Genomic DNA, 17,484 nt, shown 5'->3' with positions numbered 1-17,484 from the left:
TTCTATGGCTATAAATACATATTGATTAAGTTCAAACTTGGAACTCCAAAATGAATTATATCTGGTCACTGCTAAACTGCTTTGCTCACTGAAAGAAAAAAAAAAATCTACACAACACCTATTATACTATATTTAATTAAGACAAGCATCAACTTTATGTGCCATTATTTGCTTCTGCCAAATCTCTATGGTGTAAATATTGAACAGTGGCATCTCTTGAATGCTAATCAATCCTTTCTGAATTTCAAATGATTGCATAAATTTTAGGAAAAGCTTATTTGCCAGCATTACCCTCAGCTGCATATATATTAGCAAGGTATTGGTATGAAGATATGTGCAGTTATTTGACAAGTGTCTAGTGAGTGTTTTTCTAAATTAGAATATCATGTGTGAAAAGGTAAGAACTGAGATGGAATGCTAATTGTAATAAGAATCCTGGGATATTTCTCTTGCTTATCTGACTTCACCAGGAACAAATTAACTGATGCACTTGGGTAAAGATACGAGGTAAATATATCACATTACTAGACTTTGTTGGCCTGTGTGCGCGTGTCTGAGTACACGAATGTGAGGGTGTGTGGTGCATGAGTAAATGTACATGTGTGTGGTGAGTTTGAGTGATTGTGTGTGGTGTGTTTGTAATAAGGCAAGTATTGTGACCAGTCCCAAGGAGGATAATTACCACATAAAAGGGAAGTGGTTTTTGCTGTTTCAAGACCATCTTTTATACAAATGCCACGTAAGTAGAATCTTATGACATGCTTGTTTCCGAATTAATATTCAGACATAAACTGTGACGCACAAATATAAATTTTTACCAGTTTTCAACCCCTCATGAAGCTTTTACAGCACTTGTGGAAGGGACAGTCAACTAAGCAATGGGAATGAGCCCTTCTGGCTTTTTCTGGGTTCACCGTTGACTGGCTTATAGCAATGATGCAGTCTGTGCCACTCTCTGATTTATAAAGGGGATAGTTCATTTTGCTTTAGGCACTGCAGACACAGAGTTAATCACTGTGATCAAATTTCTCTGTTGGATTTAGAAGCCTCGTGTTTGAACTGAACTGAATGTTGCAAACAAGTATTGCTTAGAATTGTGTTTTTTTCCTTCACCCCACAGGCAATAGGGACACCAAGGCTGGTGGCAAAAAATAAACCCAACAAGAGTGGGGCCCTGTTCTGGAGACGTGGCATTCCCTGCTCGAGGTGAGCTCTATCATATTTCCAGGCCACCCCAGAAGAGCCAAGGTGGGGGTGTGCTGTGACAGGCTGCGCCCCGCGGAGGCCACTCGTGGGAGCTCAAAGCCTGGGCAGGGCAGCGTGCAGGGCCCGAGCCCAGCCCAGCCAGAGCAGCAACTGTCCCCGCCGGACAGCCCTTCACTGGGCCCATCACCAGGGGATCCCGCTAAGTGGGTCCTCCTCACGGGAGGTGGGAGAACCATGTCTTCAGTACAACCTACACCACAATGCCAGGCCGACAGTTGGACCCGGCTGAGCAAACCAAAATGTCATTCAAGCAGCCAGTTTACACTCTCCTCTGCAGGATTAGGGCGCCCTTCCCAGGGCTGGCAGACAACTGAGCAGGCAGGACAAAGAGGGTGTGCACATGAAATCTTTTCTCCTTATGGGAGAGCACACACCAACCTTGGTGGTGACTTCATAGCAGTCTTTCCTCTCAAACAAAATAAGGAAAAAGTAACTAACAGCCAGGGCCACGGTTCTCTGGGCTATGTTAACACAGGAGCCTTTTGTGTGACTCACTTAATGACTGAATGTTTACTACTTCTCCCATCCCTGCTGTCTCTACTTAGGTAAGATGTAAGCTCAATGGTTAGGGGAACAGGCATGGCTTAAGCGGTTGAGTACCCGTTTCCCACATGGCAGATCCCAGGTTTGGTTCCTGGTGCCTCCTATAAACAAAACAAACAAACAACAAGCAAAAAACAATTGAAAAAACCAACTCAGGGGAGCCAATGTGGCTTGGCGGTTGAGCGCCAGCTTCCCATATATGAGATCCTGGGTTCAATTTCTGGCCCAGTAACTCAAAAAAAGAAGCCCCCATTTTTCAATATACACCTGGCCTGGGCAGTGAGAAGAGCGGAGTTCCTGTATTTCCTATGCTGCAGTCTTAACCTCCCCAATAGGCATTTCGCTTGACCAATGCCCTGTGTGGGGAGCTCTGACAGTGCATCTTAGCCAGGTTCTGACATCAAAAGCCAGGACAAACAGGGTATGTTTAGATCAAGGGAAAACAAGGGCTGGATCTTTATTTAAATGTCGAAGCAGAAGAATTACTGGACAAAATTCAAATAAGGAAAAATACCTGTCATATCAAAATCTAAAGATGATTGGCAAACTAATCACTGCAAATAAATTTCCTTACCCAAAAGAATAAAATAATCCACATTTATTTTGGCTAGTAAACATGGTGCAATCTTATTTACTATCTAGTTATCATTTCTTTCCCAATGTCCACATCATATTGCATGAGCAGTTTTTTGTTTTTTGTTTTTGTAAGATTCCGGGGCCAGGGATTGAACCCCAAACCTCATATGTGGGAGGCTGGTACTGAGCAACATGGGGTTCTCCAAGTTAGTTTTTTTGTTGTTTGCTTGTTTTGTTTTTAGGAGGCACCGAGGACTGAACCCAGGACCTCCCATGTGGGAAGCAGGCACTCAACTCTTTGAGCCACATCCACTCCCCCAGATGCTTTTGGACCCTTTAGGGGAAGTAGAAGGCTCTGTCTGAAAACAGAATTTTCGACTTCACTCCCCTCCCCACCAAGGAGCTTCCCTATTGGCTGCCTTAATTTATGGACACCACTGGCTTTCCTTTACCTGCCTTAGGTTTTAGTGCACAGGGCTGCCAAAGGGAACAGGATGACCACCCAGTTAGTTTTGCTAATTTCCTCCTTCTAATATCACAAAGAGTTAAACAGACCGTGGTATGAATAAAGTTACCATTTAATGTCTCTAGCTTCTAGTGAATGGCCCAAGGAAAACACCAAACCTAAGCTCCAACAGTAAACTATACAAGTCTCTCCCACTCTACTCTCAAGGACAGCTCCTCCACAGCCTTTACATGTGGTTGTTTCCCCCCCCCCCAGATGTGAGTCACGGATAGTCCTGGTGTCCCTTACACTTTAGGGGAATAAGGATAAGTCCTCTGAGAGGTTCTCTTGATGCACCTCTTACTTTGTTTAGGAGACTCTCACACTAACAACTCTAGAGATTCTCACCAATGGTCTTCGTCAAACTTCTAGCCTCCCCGTGTAAATTGCTGATAAGAAAGATGAGCTAAGATTGTGAAATTGGCTTCCATTGCATGTTCAACATTAATGTTTGGGGTTTCCGTCTGAAATCTAGGACAACAGGTATATTGTTATATCTTTTTTTTAAGAAACTATAGAATATCATGTAAGCAAACAGCCAATTTGATTCAACTTTCCAAAGTTGTGTGGACAGAGATTCACTTGAAAAAGTAAAAACTTCCTAGAAGTAAATATTAAGAATTTTAAGAGTTATTTTTACTATGTATTAGAGGCCTATCTCTTTTCCATAGAAGCATATTTCTGAAACTAGAAGTGAATAAAAAAATGATAAGCTGCATGACTAGTTTTGCTTTGCACAAAAGGACTGATGGCTTGGTGCAGATGAGGTGAAGCTCTTTTTTTATACTTAAAAGGTCCCATTGCAACAGGAAACGATTGATAACAATGAGAACTCCATCCAGTGGGGAAGTCCTTGGTATTAATATGTCCTTAATGGATCCACTGGACATTATAAAAAATGTTAGGGGCTAAATTCTTCATTGACAGCCTAGCCAGATGAGGGACCTCTGGGATGTGAGGGAGATTGACATTGTAGTGGGAGATGGTGATGTGATAAGGGTTTAGGAGGCCCAGCACTTTAAACAGAATAGAACTACAGTTTACTCCCAAATCTGCCATTCCTGGAACCTCTGTATGCCCTTCTCACTTTTATTTTATTTTATTTTATTTTTAAAGAAAAAAAAAGTAAACTATACAAGGAGATTCTTAGGAGAGGGAGGGCAAGGCTACAAGGCAAGTCCCTTCTACAAGCTCACTGAAGCTCTGGAACCCAGAGTTCACACAGCAGTAACAAGACTTAGGATATATTCAGAAACCAAGGAAAGCCAAAAGCTTTAAAATTATTCAGCATACTCATTGATGATTGGAAATGCAGGTTAAGTATTCTCCCATGGTTTGACCCAGTAGAGGTTGGTTTTCTTTTTGGTCCATAATCCTTAGATGATTGTCCTATTTCTCCACATTATTTTGCCCATATAAACGCTTACTAGTATGCATGTAGTCTTTTTAAAATATACTTGATGAGTCAAATGTCTAAGAGGATGGTGTGCCATGACAGAGAAAGCAGTAACTAGCACGTGGGGTTGTTAGTTCCAGTCCTCGCTCTGTGCCCAAAATGTTGGAGAAATCAGGTAGTTTTGTTTCCTTGCCTACAAAATGGGAGAAAGACGATCTCTTAAGTCCTTTCCCTCTGTGAGGGAAAAACTGGGCAATTTACCCACCTGAAGATATTTTATTATTAGCACTACCAAAGAAAGACATTAACAGCCACTTCTTTCTATGGCTTATTTTAGTATATGACCATTCTTGGTGTCATGATTTCAAAAAGAACCTAAATATTGGTCACCAGTAATAAATTCCATTTATTAATTTATATGTAAATGAGAAGGAATCTGTTTGGTCAATACTGTCCTTATACTAACCTCTTTCATACTGTGAAGACGTATCTTTACTTTCTCAGGTAAAAAGGATACCAACCCACTATTGACCCACAGAATCTATTGTCCAGCCTCCCTTTCTTTAAACTTTCTTTTACTGATTTTTTCACTAATTTTTCCAGTTCCCATTACTTTTTTTTAAACCTAGAACTTGGGAGGAAAGGCATTCTTTCATTCATGGATGCAATAAATATTTAGTAAAATCCTAGTATATGTCAGGTAGTATGGCAGGAGCAAGACAGAAACACTTCGTGTGTTCATGGGCCTTACAGTTAAATAATTTGAGAAATAAAACAGCTTTACTTCACTGAGACTGCTAGAAAAAAACACATCGCACCTCCCTGTTTGATGTTAGTTTTGTATAGTTTAAAGACAACAGGCATGGAGAAAAATTAGAACTTCATCTGCTCTGTCTTAGAAATACCTCATTTCCTCTTTCCAAATTAGGATTTTAAAGGTCTTCTAAGACATGAGGGTGTTAACCATCCATTTTTTAAACCCTTTTCAACCTGCTGATCCGGTCACGCAAACACGGTTTTATTCTGGGGCGTTTCCAGTAACTGCTTGGATGATTGCGTAAGTCCTTTAAAATAAAGGAGCTGCGGTCTGACGCTACACCTGCACCAGTATCCCTGGGGATGCCACGAACAATTCCTCAGGCAGTTTTGTTGTTCAACTATGCCCTTGGCATGTTTGGTGCTTTGCCAGGAAAGGTGCTCAGGCGGCAGTCTGGCGAGAGCGTCTAACTCTCAGCTGGCTTCCTGTCTGTACCAGTTTGGTCATTCCCTGAGGCAGCCGCAATCCATCTTCCCTCGGGGTTTTGCCTCCATAAGGTGGTGTCTCACCTGGGGTGTGTGATGGTATAATCAAACACCACCGTTCAAAATCTGTTGTAAAACAAAGCTGCCATGATGAAGAAAGATACAATTTTCTCAATCGATTGTACCATAAACAGAATTTTTTCAATGCCAAGAATTATTGAACGATATTCCCCAACTACTGTTAGTAAACGTGCACTGACGCCTCTGGTCTGCATTTACCCAAATGGACTTACATGCATTTATCACCTGGTTTTAGCCACCAATAGTCTCTCTAATCTTTCTCCAAGTTAGGGTTCCGAGACTAGCTTTCCCAAAGAGCTAAAAAATAAATATCTCCCTCATATATTAGGAGAATGCTAACTGACAGAAATAATTATGAGATGTTTATTAGGGAGATCTTTGGAAGAGTTGGTCTCAGAAAACTAACTTGCATTTGACATATGTCTTTTTAGCTAAACTATCTGCTATTATGTATCACAAACTACTTTGGTGAAGGTTTGCTTTGAATTTAAAACTAAATCCTGGAAGTGGATGTGGCTCAAGGGACTGAGCTCCCGTCTACCACATAGGGGGGTCCCCAGTTGGTTCTTGGTGCCTCCTAGAGAGGATGAGCAAGACAGTGAGCTGGCACGAAAGACAGGCGCAACAAGATGACACAACAAAGGAGACACAAAGAAGAAAGAAAACAGACACACAAAGCAGGGAGGTGAGGTGCCTTTAACAATTGAGCGCCTCTCTCCCACATGAGATCCCAGGTTCAGTTCTCGGTGCCTCCTGAAGAGAAGATGAGCAGACACAAAGAGCGCATAGTGAATGGACACAGAGAGCAGACAGTGGGCGCAACACAACGAGGAGGAGGGAATAAATAAAGTAAATCTTAAAAAATCCACTTACCCATCCATTTAATCAGTAAATATTTTTTAGGTACATATTTTGTACCAGGCAATGTACTAGGACTCTAGGGTACAAAGCACAATTTATAACTCAAACTGATAGTCTAGAGCATTGAATTCGAATGCAGAGAAGCACTTACAGAGGCAGAATTGAGTCTCCTAACCATTTCAGGGAACTTATAGAGATTGAAGCAAAAATATCATCCACATCTTACACTGGGGAAATCCCCTCAAGGAGACTAGCAATCTCTATACCTCAGCTGAATATAAGAAATGCTTTCAGAAGCACTGGCTGGGCAGAGAAGAGAATACTTTAAAACAAATCAAGGACATTGATTAGAGAAAATAGGATGTAATAGGCCTCCAGTACTTTCTCTTGCCATCTGAGATGCAACAAGAGTCAGGAAGCATCCAGCCATTGAGTCTCCAGGCTAAGAAAATCCAAAGACCAGAATACCCACTCTTGGTTGGCACGTCCTGGCCACTTGTTGGCTTGAGCACTTAGGCCACTTGAATATTCCCGATGGGCTTGAACATATAATGACATTATTCAGTAGGCTGCAGTTAAAAACCAGGTGATCATTTCCCAGTTCTGCATTTGTTTTCTTGAGATACCGTTTATGGGAAGTCTGCTTGTCTTTAGAATGCATGCCACGATATTATTTATCATGATCCTACACACTGATTTCTCTGTGGGATTAAATTTCTACATTGGTTGGTACAGATACCACATTTTCTCTCATGGCTCACTTTGATTCCTTTCTAGAAGAAGGGGGAGATGGGGACAAACCAATAAATAAACATGAAGACTTCTATTTTGGCTTCTCTGGAATCATTCATTTTAACTGGTCAACTTAAATAACCTAGAATATCTGCTTATCTGCCAGATCATCAAATTATATTATCTCATGGTTAGGCAAAAAATACAGGTATTTAACAAGATTTTAAAGAAATTACAGCTAGCAGAGATGGGGCCTTCAAAGTCTATTATTGCATCACACACATAGTCCTGAGAGCGAGGGCGTTTTTCACTTTTGTTCCTTTTTTCCAACTGCTTAATAAATTCATGTCTGCTCATGGATATGAATTAAGGGAGGAAAAATCAGGCAGCGGTCCAGAAGAATTCTTGTCAACTGTGTACCTGTAACTTGTTCTTATCCCCTACCTCATTCTTATCTCTACCACTAGGGTCCTGCATTGCTGGAATATTAGAACCACTGTTAAAAACCCAGTTTCCAGCCTTGTCCCTCTCCATTCCACTTCCTGCACTGCCACCAGAGTCATCCTTCCAAAGGGCAAATCAACTTTAGTTATTCTCACTGTCCACCCTTTAAAAACCCCGCTCTACTTCCTAATTCCCTATAGAATAATGATTATGCACTTACTTTTGTTTTGTGTCTCCATGCCTACTGAGGGTCTGGCACATAGTAAATGCTCTTTAAGTATTTGTCAAATGCCTGCACCTGAGGAGTTCCATGACCAAGCTCTTGCCTACCTCTCTGGCAGTATCTGCTGCTTCCCTCAAGCCGTAAAGATCCACGACCAGTTCCTTGTGCTTGCCTTGTTCCCTCTTGCCACCTCACTTTCGTGCCAAATATTCCTTCAGTTTGGAAGGCTGCAACTGCTCAGGCTCACACCCAACTTCTCTCACTATCTTACAAACATTCTGTTAAATGTTGACCAGTCAACAAAATCCTCATTTCTTCTCCAGGCTCAAGGCTGGGTTGGGCTGGGCAGTGAACATATCTGGTATCAGACCCAGAGGGCTCAAAGCTCCTGAGGATTTAGGATAACAGGCTAGATCTCAGGACTTGGGTTTTACTTTCCAGGGTGGCCCCGGTATGATTTCATATCATGTTTGGGGGCTAGCCTGGGTACTGAAAAGTTGATTACCCATATACCTCAATAAAGTTATAAAATTTAAAAAAACAGATTATCCACTGTTTCTAGGAGGGAAAAAAAAAAGCTTTCTATTCATAAACTGAAAACTGCATGAACTTTACTGCCAGTTACTTTTTTCCTGCTTCTTTAAAAATAAACTCTTGGTCAAAACTGGTTGGTTACCTCTGACTACCTTGATGGCTATGCTTTCCTTTCTTCCTTTAAAACAAAAAGACTCGACTGTAAGGGCCATTTAAGCTGCTATTCACTAGTGCTGGAGGCTCCTCACACAGTCAACATGCTCATTAAACAAGAGATCATGGACCTGAGGTTCTGGTAAATACATGGCCCAGTTGTTGAGGAAGATAAACTGTTAGGTTTAAAGACTGAAAGCACTTCAGAGTACACTCCTCCCCATAGTATTGGCAGAGCATATAATAATTTAGTAAAATGAGTCAAACCATTTGAAAGAAAGATAAAAGAGATGAAAACCAAAGACGGTTCATGGTAAATGAGTGCATCTTCAAATGTGATAGTTACCCAACTAATTTAAAACACCAATGAAGTGAGACGACTCTCTTTAAATATTTTATCACTAAGTTCCTATAAGATTTCTTACACATATATTGTGCATTTTCATTTAATTACTGATCAAATGTACTAGTTGAAAAGACTAAGATCTGACCAAAAGCCAGAAAAATTTGTGATATTACAGCAAACAAACCAATGCCGTCTTCCTCTCAACTTTCTAAAAACTGTGCTTGGATAAAGGATGTAGACTAGAATGGAACTTTCCTATTTATTGGGGTTAGTACAGAAACCACACAGGATTCAGCCCTGGCATTATCCACCTTTGAACACTACATCTATAAATTCTGTTGTCTTTTTAAATTTTCAGTAATATTTCTTTTTGCTATATTTATCACATTTTCCAAAATATGAAAATGCTTTTTATTTTTCATGTTGAATACATGTGAAAAATTAACTCTGGTTATATTACTTCAAACTACTCCTTTATTAGCAACAGTTGTGCAGTGCTGTCAAGAAGAATTTTAAAACTAAAGTACCAAATTTGGAAAGTAGACACATCTGTTTTACTTTGCAGTTTGCTTTATTGTTTTATTTCTTAGAATATGAATTCACAACCATTTTATAACTGAAGAATAAGAAAAAACATATGTTGGTATATCTGATTTCTGAATTTTTTCTTTCAAGGGAAGTTGCCTCCCTCAGCTCTTTGCCAATAAGTAATAAACGAACTTGGCAAAAAGTTTATTTAAGTTGACTTTATTAAGCCAACAAGATGCAGAAATCAAGTAAGGGACAGGCAGAAAAATCTGTTCCTTTGAAGTCAATAAAAATCCATCTCCTTAATCCTTTTTTTATTCCAAGCAGTGGTGATTTTTCTCCACTGATTCACTGAAAACCTTGATTTAGCTAATCTGTCTTGCTTAGTTATCTTTCTTCTCCAAAGCTTTCCTAAACAAACATCCTTTCCCCTTGACAACCATCATCTTTTATACTTGCATAGGTGTGCATGTAGTTATAAACATTCCCTAGTTAATTCTGATAGAGATTTAAGAAACAATTTTAATTACTACACACATTTTAGAAGAATAAAAATAGCAGTAGATAGGAAACAGAAGCAAAAAAACACATAGAAACGACCAATGGTAGAAAGAAGGCTAAAATTTGATACCATGCGTCTATCCTGAGCTATTTCAGGTAAGGCCTCTGCCAAGCTTTATATGACGGCCACTCACCTGTCCGTTATGGAAAAAAATACAGGATTCCAATATAATAAATCATTTTTCATACCTCAACCCATCAGCTAAAAGGTTATGAAGCCTGTAGAAATATTTGAAAATATATTCATGTTTGATGCTTTCATATTTTGAGAGGAAGGACATTCTCTTGGCAAAACAAAAATATATATTGGCTTCAAGACCTTCAAAGTTTGGCTTCCTTCAGTAATCGCCAGTTGTATGTAGTATGAGAAAAAAGAATCCTTACCTAAACTAAAGAGCACCAAGAATTTCAGACACACGAACTCCCGTTGATCAAACTGTAGGGAACGAAGCTTTGCCACTAACTCCTGCGCATGACTCATGAGGTTGTTGAGGGTGGCCCCAGCTTGCGATGCTATTATGGAATAGTCCACCTGCAATACAGAATCAGTTTTGAGGACTGTCAGAACCAGAAAAATATTTAAGAATTGTGGGTAAAATGAGATTCCAATACACATTCATAACAGAGCAGACTTTCCTCATGGAAGTACTTTGAGACACATTCTAGTATCATAAAATGTATCAATTACAAAATAAAATGTATAAATTTAATAGTCCTGAAAAGTTCTGTAAGGACTTAATTTTATACAGATTTATGCCCTTTTCTGTTATGAACATATACTATCAAATAAGATTCAAAATGTATCTCTTGTAAGTTTAGAGAAAAAATATACCATCCAAAAAGTTCAATCCAGGACAGTGTTCTATGTTTATAATTTTATTAACTATTAATAGTACATGAGGAAAAACTATTAACAGTACATGAGGAAACTGAAGATAAAGGTAAATTTCTATTTGTATTAAGACACTACATTTTAAAGTAGTCATAGTTTGAAATTGCGTGTTTCTGTGGATGAGACCATTTAAAATTATTCTTGTTTAGTTTGCTGCTTCCTAAAAATCTGAGGCAAGACTATTACACATTTTTCAGATGATTATTAATGCATTTCTCTCTAAAGACAGCAGTGATCTTACATATAAGCAGTATAATTCCCTGGCCCAGAAAACGAAAACATACATACATATTTCTTTGTTCATTTATTTTAAAAAAGCACTATGAGGCCCTAGATTATTCGTGGGGACATAAATTCATTTTATAATAATAAGTTAAGATGTTGGCATGGCTGTCAGTGATAGTACCAGGCTTTGCTGCTGCGATTACAGCATAATGGGAAAGCCCAGTTGGTACCTGACGCTCTCATCCTTCTTTTACTGGAGAGCTCTCAGGCTACTAGATACTCTTTTAGGTGCATTTAATATTTGCAGCAGCAGCAAATTTGTCTGGGAGGCAAGTCCTCATCTGCCACTCACCCAGAGCAGACTGTATTAAATTTTTATATTTATTGACATTTCATTACCATAATTGACTGCACTTGCTTCTCTAGAAGAAGGCACAGGGCTGCCTCTGAAGCAGGAGAACTAGTCCCTTGAGTAGTATTTGCAATTAAAAACAAGGCAGAATGGATTTTTTTTTTATTGTGTAAATATGATGAGTTGAATTTTCAGCTTTAACTAGAGAATACTGGGTCTACAGAAACCTTTTTCAAGAGTGAGAAAAATTATGAGTCAGTGGAAAGATGACCCCCCAAGGTGTCGATCAGTTTATATAAAGTCAACTACACATGTAAAAGCCACAGTTACTGTGTGTTCTAGGACAGCTCCATGCATCGAGCCGGCTTTGCCAAAGTGCTGGTGTCTGTCCACGAAATTTAAACACCAAACGTTCTAAGAGGACCTTTGGTTTCTGTGTCAGAATGTGTCAAAGGGTCAGTACACAGGCACCCTGAAGCCCGAGCTGGAAGGAGCAGGCGAGCGGTTGAAGTCTGAGGTGCACACATTCCAGTTTCACCAGCAAACGAGGTTCTCTTAACAGGGAATTTTCTCCTCTAAGGAAGTTCTTGTATAAAAGCTGCGACTGAGATCTAAATCCTTTAAAACTGTACATGGTTTACCCACTCCCAAGAATAACAACATAAATTCTACAGAAACAAATGGGGTAGATGAATGAGTGATGCCAAGTAGGCCCTGTGGGGTGAGAGGAGGGAAGAAGCCTGGGGCAAGATGGCAAGAGATCTGGGCCAGCTCCGCCTCTTAGGAACAACAGGCCTTGAGCAAGTCGTGTAAATTCTCCATCCTTTGGTTTCCTTGTCTTTATTTATTTATTTTTTTTAAAAAAGATTTACTTATTCTATTTATTTCCCCCCCTCTCCCTTCCTCCCATTCTGCTGTTATTGCTCTCTGTGTTGTCTTCTCTTCTCATTTTCTCTCCTCTAGAGTTCAATCCTGGAGACCTCTAAGAGGGAAAGAGGTTCCCTGTCACTTGTACCACCTCAGTCCCTGGTTTCTGCTGTGCTTCACCTAGACTCTCGACTGTCCCGTCTCTCTTTTGTTGCGTCGTCATCTTGCTGCGTGACTCACTTGCGCGGGGCACTGGCTCGCCATGCGGGCACTCGTGCGGGCACTGGCCTGCCATGTGGGCATGCTTTCTTGTCTTCTTTTTCACCAGGAGGGCCCAAGGATTGAACCTGGGTCCTCCCATATGTAGGCAGAAGCTCTATCACTTGAGCTAATCAGCTCCCCTCCTTGTCTTTAAATAAGGCAGTTAAGTTAGATGATAATGAGGCACCTCCCATTTTTGTGACTATTAAGAAATGATGGGGGGAGCGGGTGTAGCTCAGTGGTTAAGCTCCTGCTTCCCATGTGTGAGGTCTCGGGTTCAATCCCCAGCACCTCCTAAAAGAAAAAGAAATAAAGAAACGATTGTTGCTGGGACAAAATACCAATTTATGCTTGGGTTCAGTTACTGAACACACTGCTGCTGTAACTTAATATGTACATCATACATTTAAATAAAAAACATTAGTAAAGCCATAAGCTAAATCTGAAAGACCATACTAAAATAAAACATAAATATGTTGATATTAACTTTTTATCATTAAGATAGAGTTAACTGGGCGGCAGACTTGGCCCAGTGGTTAGGGTGTCCGTCTACCATATGGGAGGTCCGCGGTTCAAACCCCAGGCCTCCTTGACCCGTGTGGAGCTGGCCCATGCGCAGTGCTGATGCGCAAAGGAGTGCCCTGCCACACAGGGGTGTCCCCTGCATAGGGGAGCCACATGCGCAAGGAGTGCGCCCCGTAAGGAGAGCTGCCCAGAGCAAAAGAAAGTGCAGCCTGCCCAGGAATGGTGCCACACACACAGAGAGCTAACACAACAAGATGACGCAACAAAAAGAAACACAGATTCCTGTGCCACTGACAACAACAGAAGCGGACAAAGAAGATGCAGCAAATAGACAAAGAAAACAGACAAGTAGGGTGGGGGGGTGGGGAAGGTGAGATAAATAAATAAATAGTTAACTTTTGATGTGTGTACTTCAAATAAATTCAAATACTAGAACTTCATATTTGAAGGTATAGTACATTACCACTGAAAGTAATCCAAATAATTATTTTTTATTATTAACATAGGGCTAAGTAAATTTTGATGTGTATGTAGTTCCTTTTTTTTTTAAATTTATTTATTTATTTCTCTTCCCTTCCCCGCCCCCAAGTTGTCTGCTCTCTGTGTCCATTCACTGTGTGTTCTTCTGTGATTGCTCCTATCCATATCAGCAGCACCCGGAATCTGTGTTTCTTTTTGTTGAGTCATCTTGTAGTGGCAGCTCTCCGTGTGTGTGGCACCATTCCTGGGCAGGCTGCACTTTCTTTTGCACTGAGCGGCTCTCCTTACGGGGTGCACTCCTTGCGTGTGGGGCTCCCCTATGCGGGGGACATCCCTGCGTGGTACGGCACTCCTTGCACGCATCAGCACTGTGCATGGGCCAGCTCCACACAGGTCAAGGAGGCCCGGGGTTTGAACCACCGACCTCCCATGTGGTAGTTGGACACCCTATCCACTGGGCCAAGTCTGCTTCCCATCTATGTGGTTCTAACAGGTATGTAATAAGTTCAAATACTAGAACTTAATACTTATTTTTTTTTATTGTTACATTAAAAAATATGAGGTCCCCATACACTCCCCCAACCCCCTCACCCAATCCTCCCACGACAACAACCTCCTCCATCATCATGGGACATTCACTGCGCTTGGTGAATACATCTCTGAGCACCGCTGCATCACATGGTCAATGGTCCACATTATAGTTTACACTCTCCCCCAGTCCACCCAGTGGGCATGGCAGGACATCCAATGTCCAGTAACTGTCCCTGTAGTACCACCCAGGACAACTCCAAGTCCTGAAAATGCTCCCACATCACATCTCTTCTTCCCACTCCCCACCCTCAGCAGCTACCATGGTCACTTTCTCCATCTCAATGCTAAATTTACTTCCATTACTAACTATACTTTAAAATGCAGTACCTCACAAATAAAAGGAATCTAAATTGTTTCATAGGATTATATATTTATTGAGAGACCTTTAGTGAGACAGACCTCAGGAAATCAATTGGCATATCAACAACTTTATAGCTATGCATTTATTTACATGCTAATTTGAAAGCTCAAAAATGCTTGTTAAATGGGGGTTCAGATAACATTTCATTCAAGGATAATTTATCAAACTGCACAGTTCTGAAGGAGGATGGGTGATTTACTCCTATAACAGCACAGTGATCTGCAACTTCCTAACATTTTATGACAAACATAATTATATTTTCATTGTTGAATGCAGAGTTGGTACTCATTCCAGGAGCAGCTGGCCTTGTCTTTTATGTACTTAGTAAAATTAATTTATTGCTCTTTTACATGTAATCTTTGTGCCATTAAATTCAAGGAAGATATTGAAGAAATACTTTAAGCCAATGTCCTCTTTGGATAAATCTCACTCATCAGTTTTAGTAAAATTGCCTTTAGTTCTAAGAGCTGAAAATTGATGACTTGCATATTGTAAGATGCCTGTCATTTTAATATGATACACAATAATAGAAGATAATGAATAAGTTGCCAGTAGATGTTTCCCTGGGGAAGATGTTACAGTGGCTGTTAATTAGCTACAATATGCAAATATTAAAACTGATTCCACTTCAAAGTATTCTATTATTATATATACATTTATGCATTTGTTGTTTTATATACATTATATATATACACAAATATGTGTGTGTGTATTTTGAAATACTGGAGAGTAATGAATTTTTATCATAATTATAAGCTGCCAAATGAGTAGCAATTGATTTAACAATGCTTAATGTTACTGGCAATCATCATTTCCTTTCTATTATTGCAATATTATGCTGAATACAATTATTGCATATATATATAGTATACATTGATTATACATTGATTGAAAGACATAACTAGAACATAACGGCCTACTTTAGGGTTAAGTAAGAAATTCAGTATAGAACACTGAATCCTCATTTCAAGATTAGGGATTGATGCCCCAGCCTGCAGGCTGCAGTGGGACTATGTCAATTACTCTCATTCTGAGTGAACTTTAAGGGGACTCAATTCTGCAAATGGTTACTGAGCTGTGCTGGACATTGTACTTGTCACTAGGCTTAAGAAAAAAGTTGTGCTGTTTTCTCTAACTTTATTCTCTTAAAGCTTTAAGTAGCATTTCCCTAGGTATTCCCTTGTTTTTAATTCATTGTAGTTTTCCTTCTTCTGTGGCTATAATAAATCTACCACAGTTATTTACAGTCTACTGCGTTCAGTAGCAAAAAGCCAAAAGGCTGGGCCATGGAGCATCTGGCCAGCAGGGCTTGTCCCAGCAAGCAATGTGTGGATGCTACATACAAGTTTCACGGTGGCTCAAAATCGCTGCCGCGGGTGCCCTGTGTGTCAGGGCCTCCTCCCTGATTCTGTTGACTGTCTATTACTCTTCATACTCTGAAAATACTCAGAACAAAACCTTTTCATTTGCTCTAGAAGTAAGCATCATGGGGCAGCTGAGCAAACTGTAAAAAGCACACAGGGAAATTTACAAGTGATTTGGGAGTACTTTATTTCTTCTGGTTGAGGGTTAAAGTTTTGATCAGTAATTTCTTGTCACTGCTTCTCAAACCCCGGAAGGATTTTAGGCACTGGTTTCTGGCTCCTCCCGCCCAGGACGGCACAGTCACTTACCCGCTCTTCAGGGGCGAGGCACTTCCTTATAGAAGCTGAATCATCTGGACAACTTTGAACGCCCTCCTATTCCCTGGCACTTCCTCCTCTGAGCCCTCCTAGCACCTTATCTGCACCTGTGGGGGCCTACCTGTGACAGCACACAGTAAAAAAGCACCATGCAAAGGTCAGCCGTCACAATCATTACTTAGATGGGTGATTCTTATCACCTCGGCTGTTGTTGAGTACAGCACTGTGTCTAATTTTTTTCTTATTCCTCTCTTCTTTCATTTCCCTTCATTTAGCAGGCATTTAGAAATGATTTTTTAGGTAAATGAATAAAGTTATTCATCTCCTATGGGCCAATGTCACACTGCCAGTAGGGGGATTTTACAGGGTTTATTGGAATAATGCCCTTTAACTCCCCCCCCCCCAAAAAATATCAACGTCATGACCTTGATACAATGCATCACGGAAACAGGCTCCTATCATTGTCTCAAAGTTCACACTCTCCACAAATCCATGGCAGTAGGTCAATATGTCTCTGACAGATGAGTTATTTTTTATTTAGAAAAGTAAGCGATGCCCTCATTTAGAAGACGTTTTTTTCCAAAAACTGGAAGAGAACTCAACAAAAACAGCTGACTTAGGGTGATAGTGTTATGAGGCAGTTTTCCTTATTTCCATTTTTAATTCACGTGAAATAATTTTGTAACAAGGAATAATCACACTAAAATTACTTCTAGATAATTTATTTCTGTAATGTGCTTATAATGTCACACCAAAAAAAGGAAAAATGAAATAAAATTATTTATTTAGATTCAATAAAAAAGAAATAAATGTGTTTAGTTTGGAAGTCCCATAGAGGCTGCCATGCCCTGAAATCACAAATGAAGACCATATTAACAGAAAAGTTATTTTGGTTAAGAGCACAAACTCTGTCCCTGGCTGCCCAGGGCGGAACATCTGCTCTATCCCTTCTTAGCTATATTCCGACCTTGAGCAACTACTTAACCTTTCTTTGCCTCAGTTTCCTCATCTGCAAAAGGGGTGATAATAGCACAATATTCATAAGGTTGTTGTAAGGATTAAATTATCTAATACATAAGGCACTTATTCCAGTGTTGGAAACATAATAATAATAGCTAACAATTTTACAGCACTTACTACATGTATAGTAAACTCGAAAAATGTCAGCCTTGTATCAGCTTAGTTTTGGCAACTTCTGATTTTCACATCAGCGCTTCACACAGAACCATTTCCTGTAATTCTTATTGCAATTGTCTG

The 17,484-nt window shown here is 40.1% G+C and overlaps 1 protein-coding gene across 3 annotated transcripts in view; it reads right to left on the bottom strand.

Moving 5' to 3' along the window:
* NR5A2 (nuclear receptor subfamily 5 group A member 2) overlaps positions 1–17,484 on the bottom strand; it is a 148,173-nt gene that overhangs the window by 52,291 nt on the left and 78,398 nt on the right. For all 3 annotated transcript variants that reach the window (XM_004458088.3, XM_004458089.3, XM_004458090.3), the window contains one exon: positions 10,376–10,523. In XM_004458088.3, the coding sequence (XP_004458145.2) occupies positions 10,376–10,523 (148 nt within the window). The remainder of the gene's footprint in view (positions 1–10,375; positions 10,524–17,484) is intronic.

This window comes from Dasypus novemcinctus, chromosome 13, assembly GCF_030445035.2.
Source record: "Dasypus novemcinctus isolate mDasNov1 chromosome 13, mDasNov1.1.hap2, whole genome shotgun sequence".
In the NCBI taxonomy this organism is placed as follows: Eukaryota; Metazoa; Chordata; class Mammalia; order Cingulata; family Dasypodidae; genus Dasypus; species Dasypus novemcinctus.
This window is presented reverse-complemented; position numbering and strand designations above follow the sequence as displayed.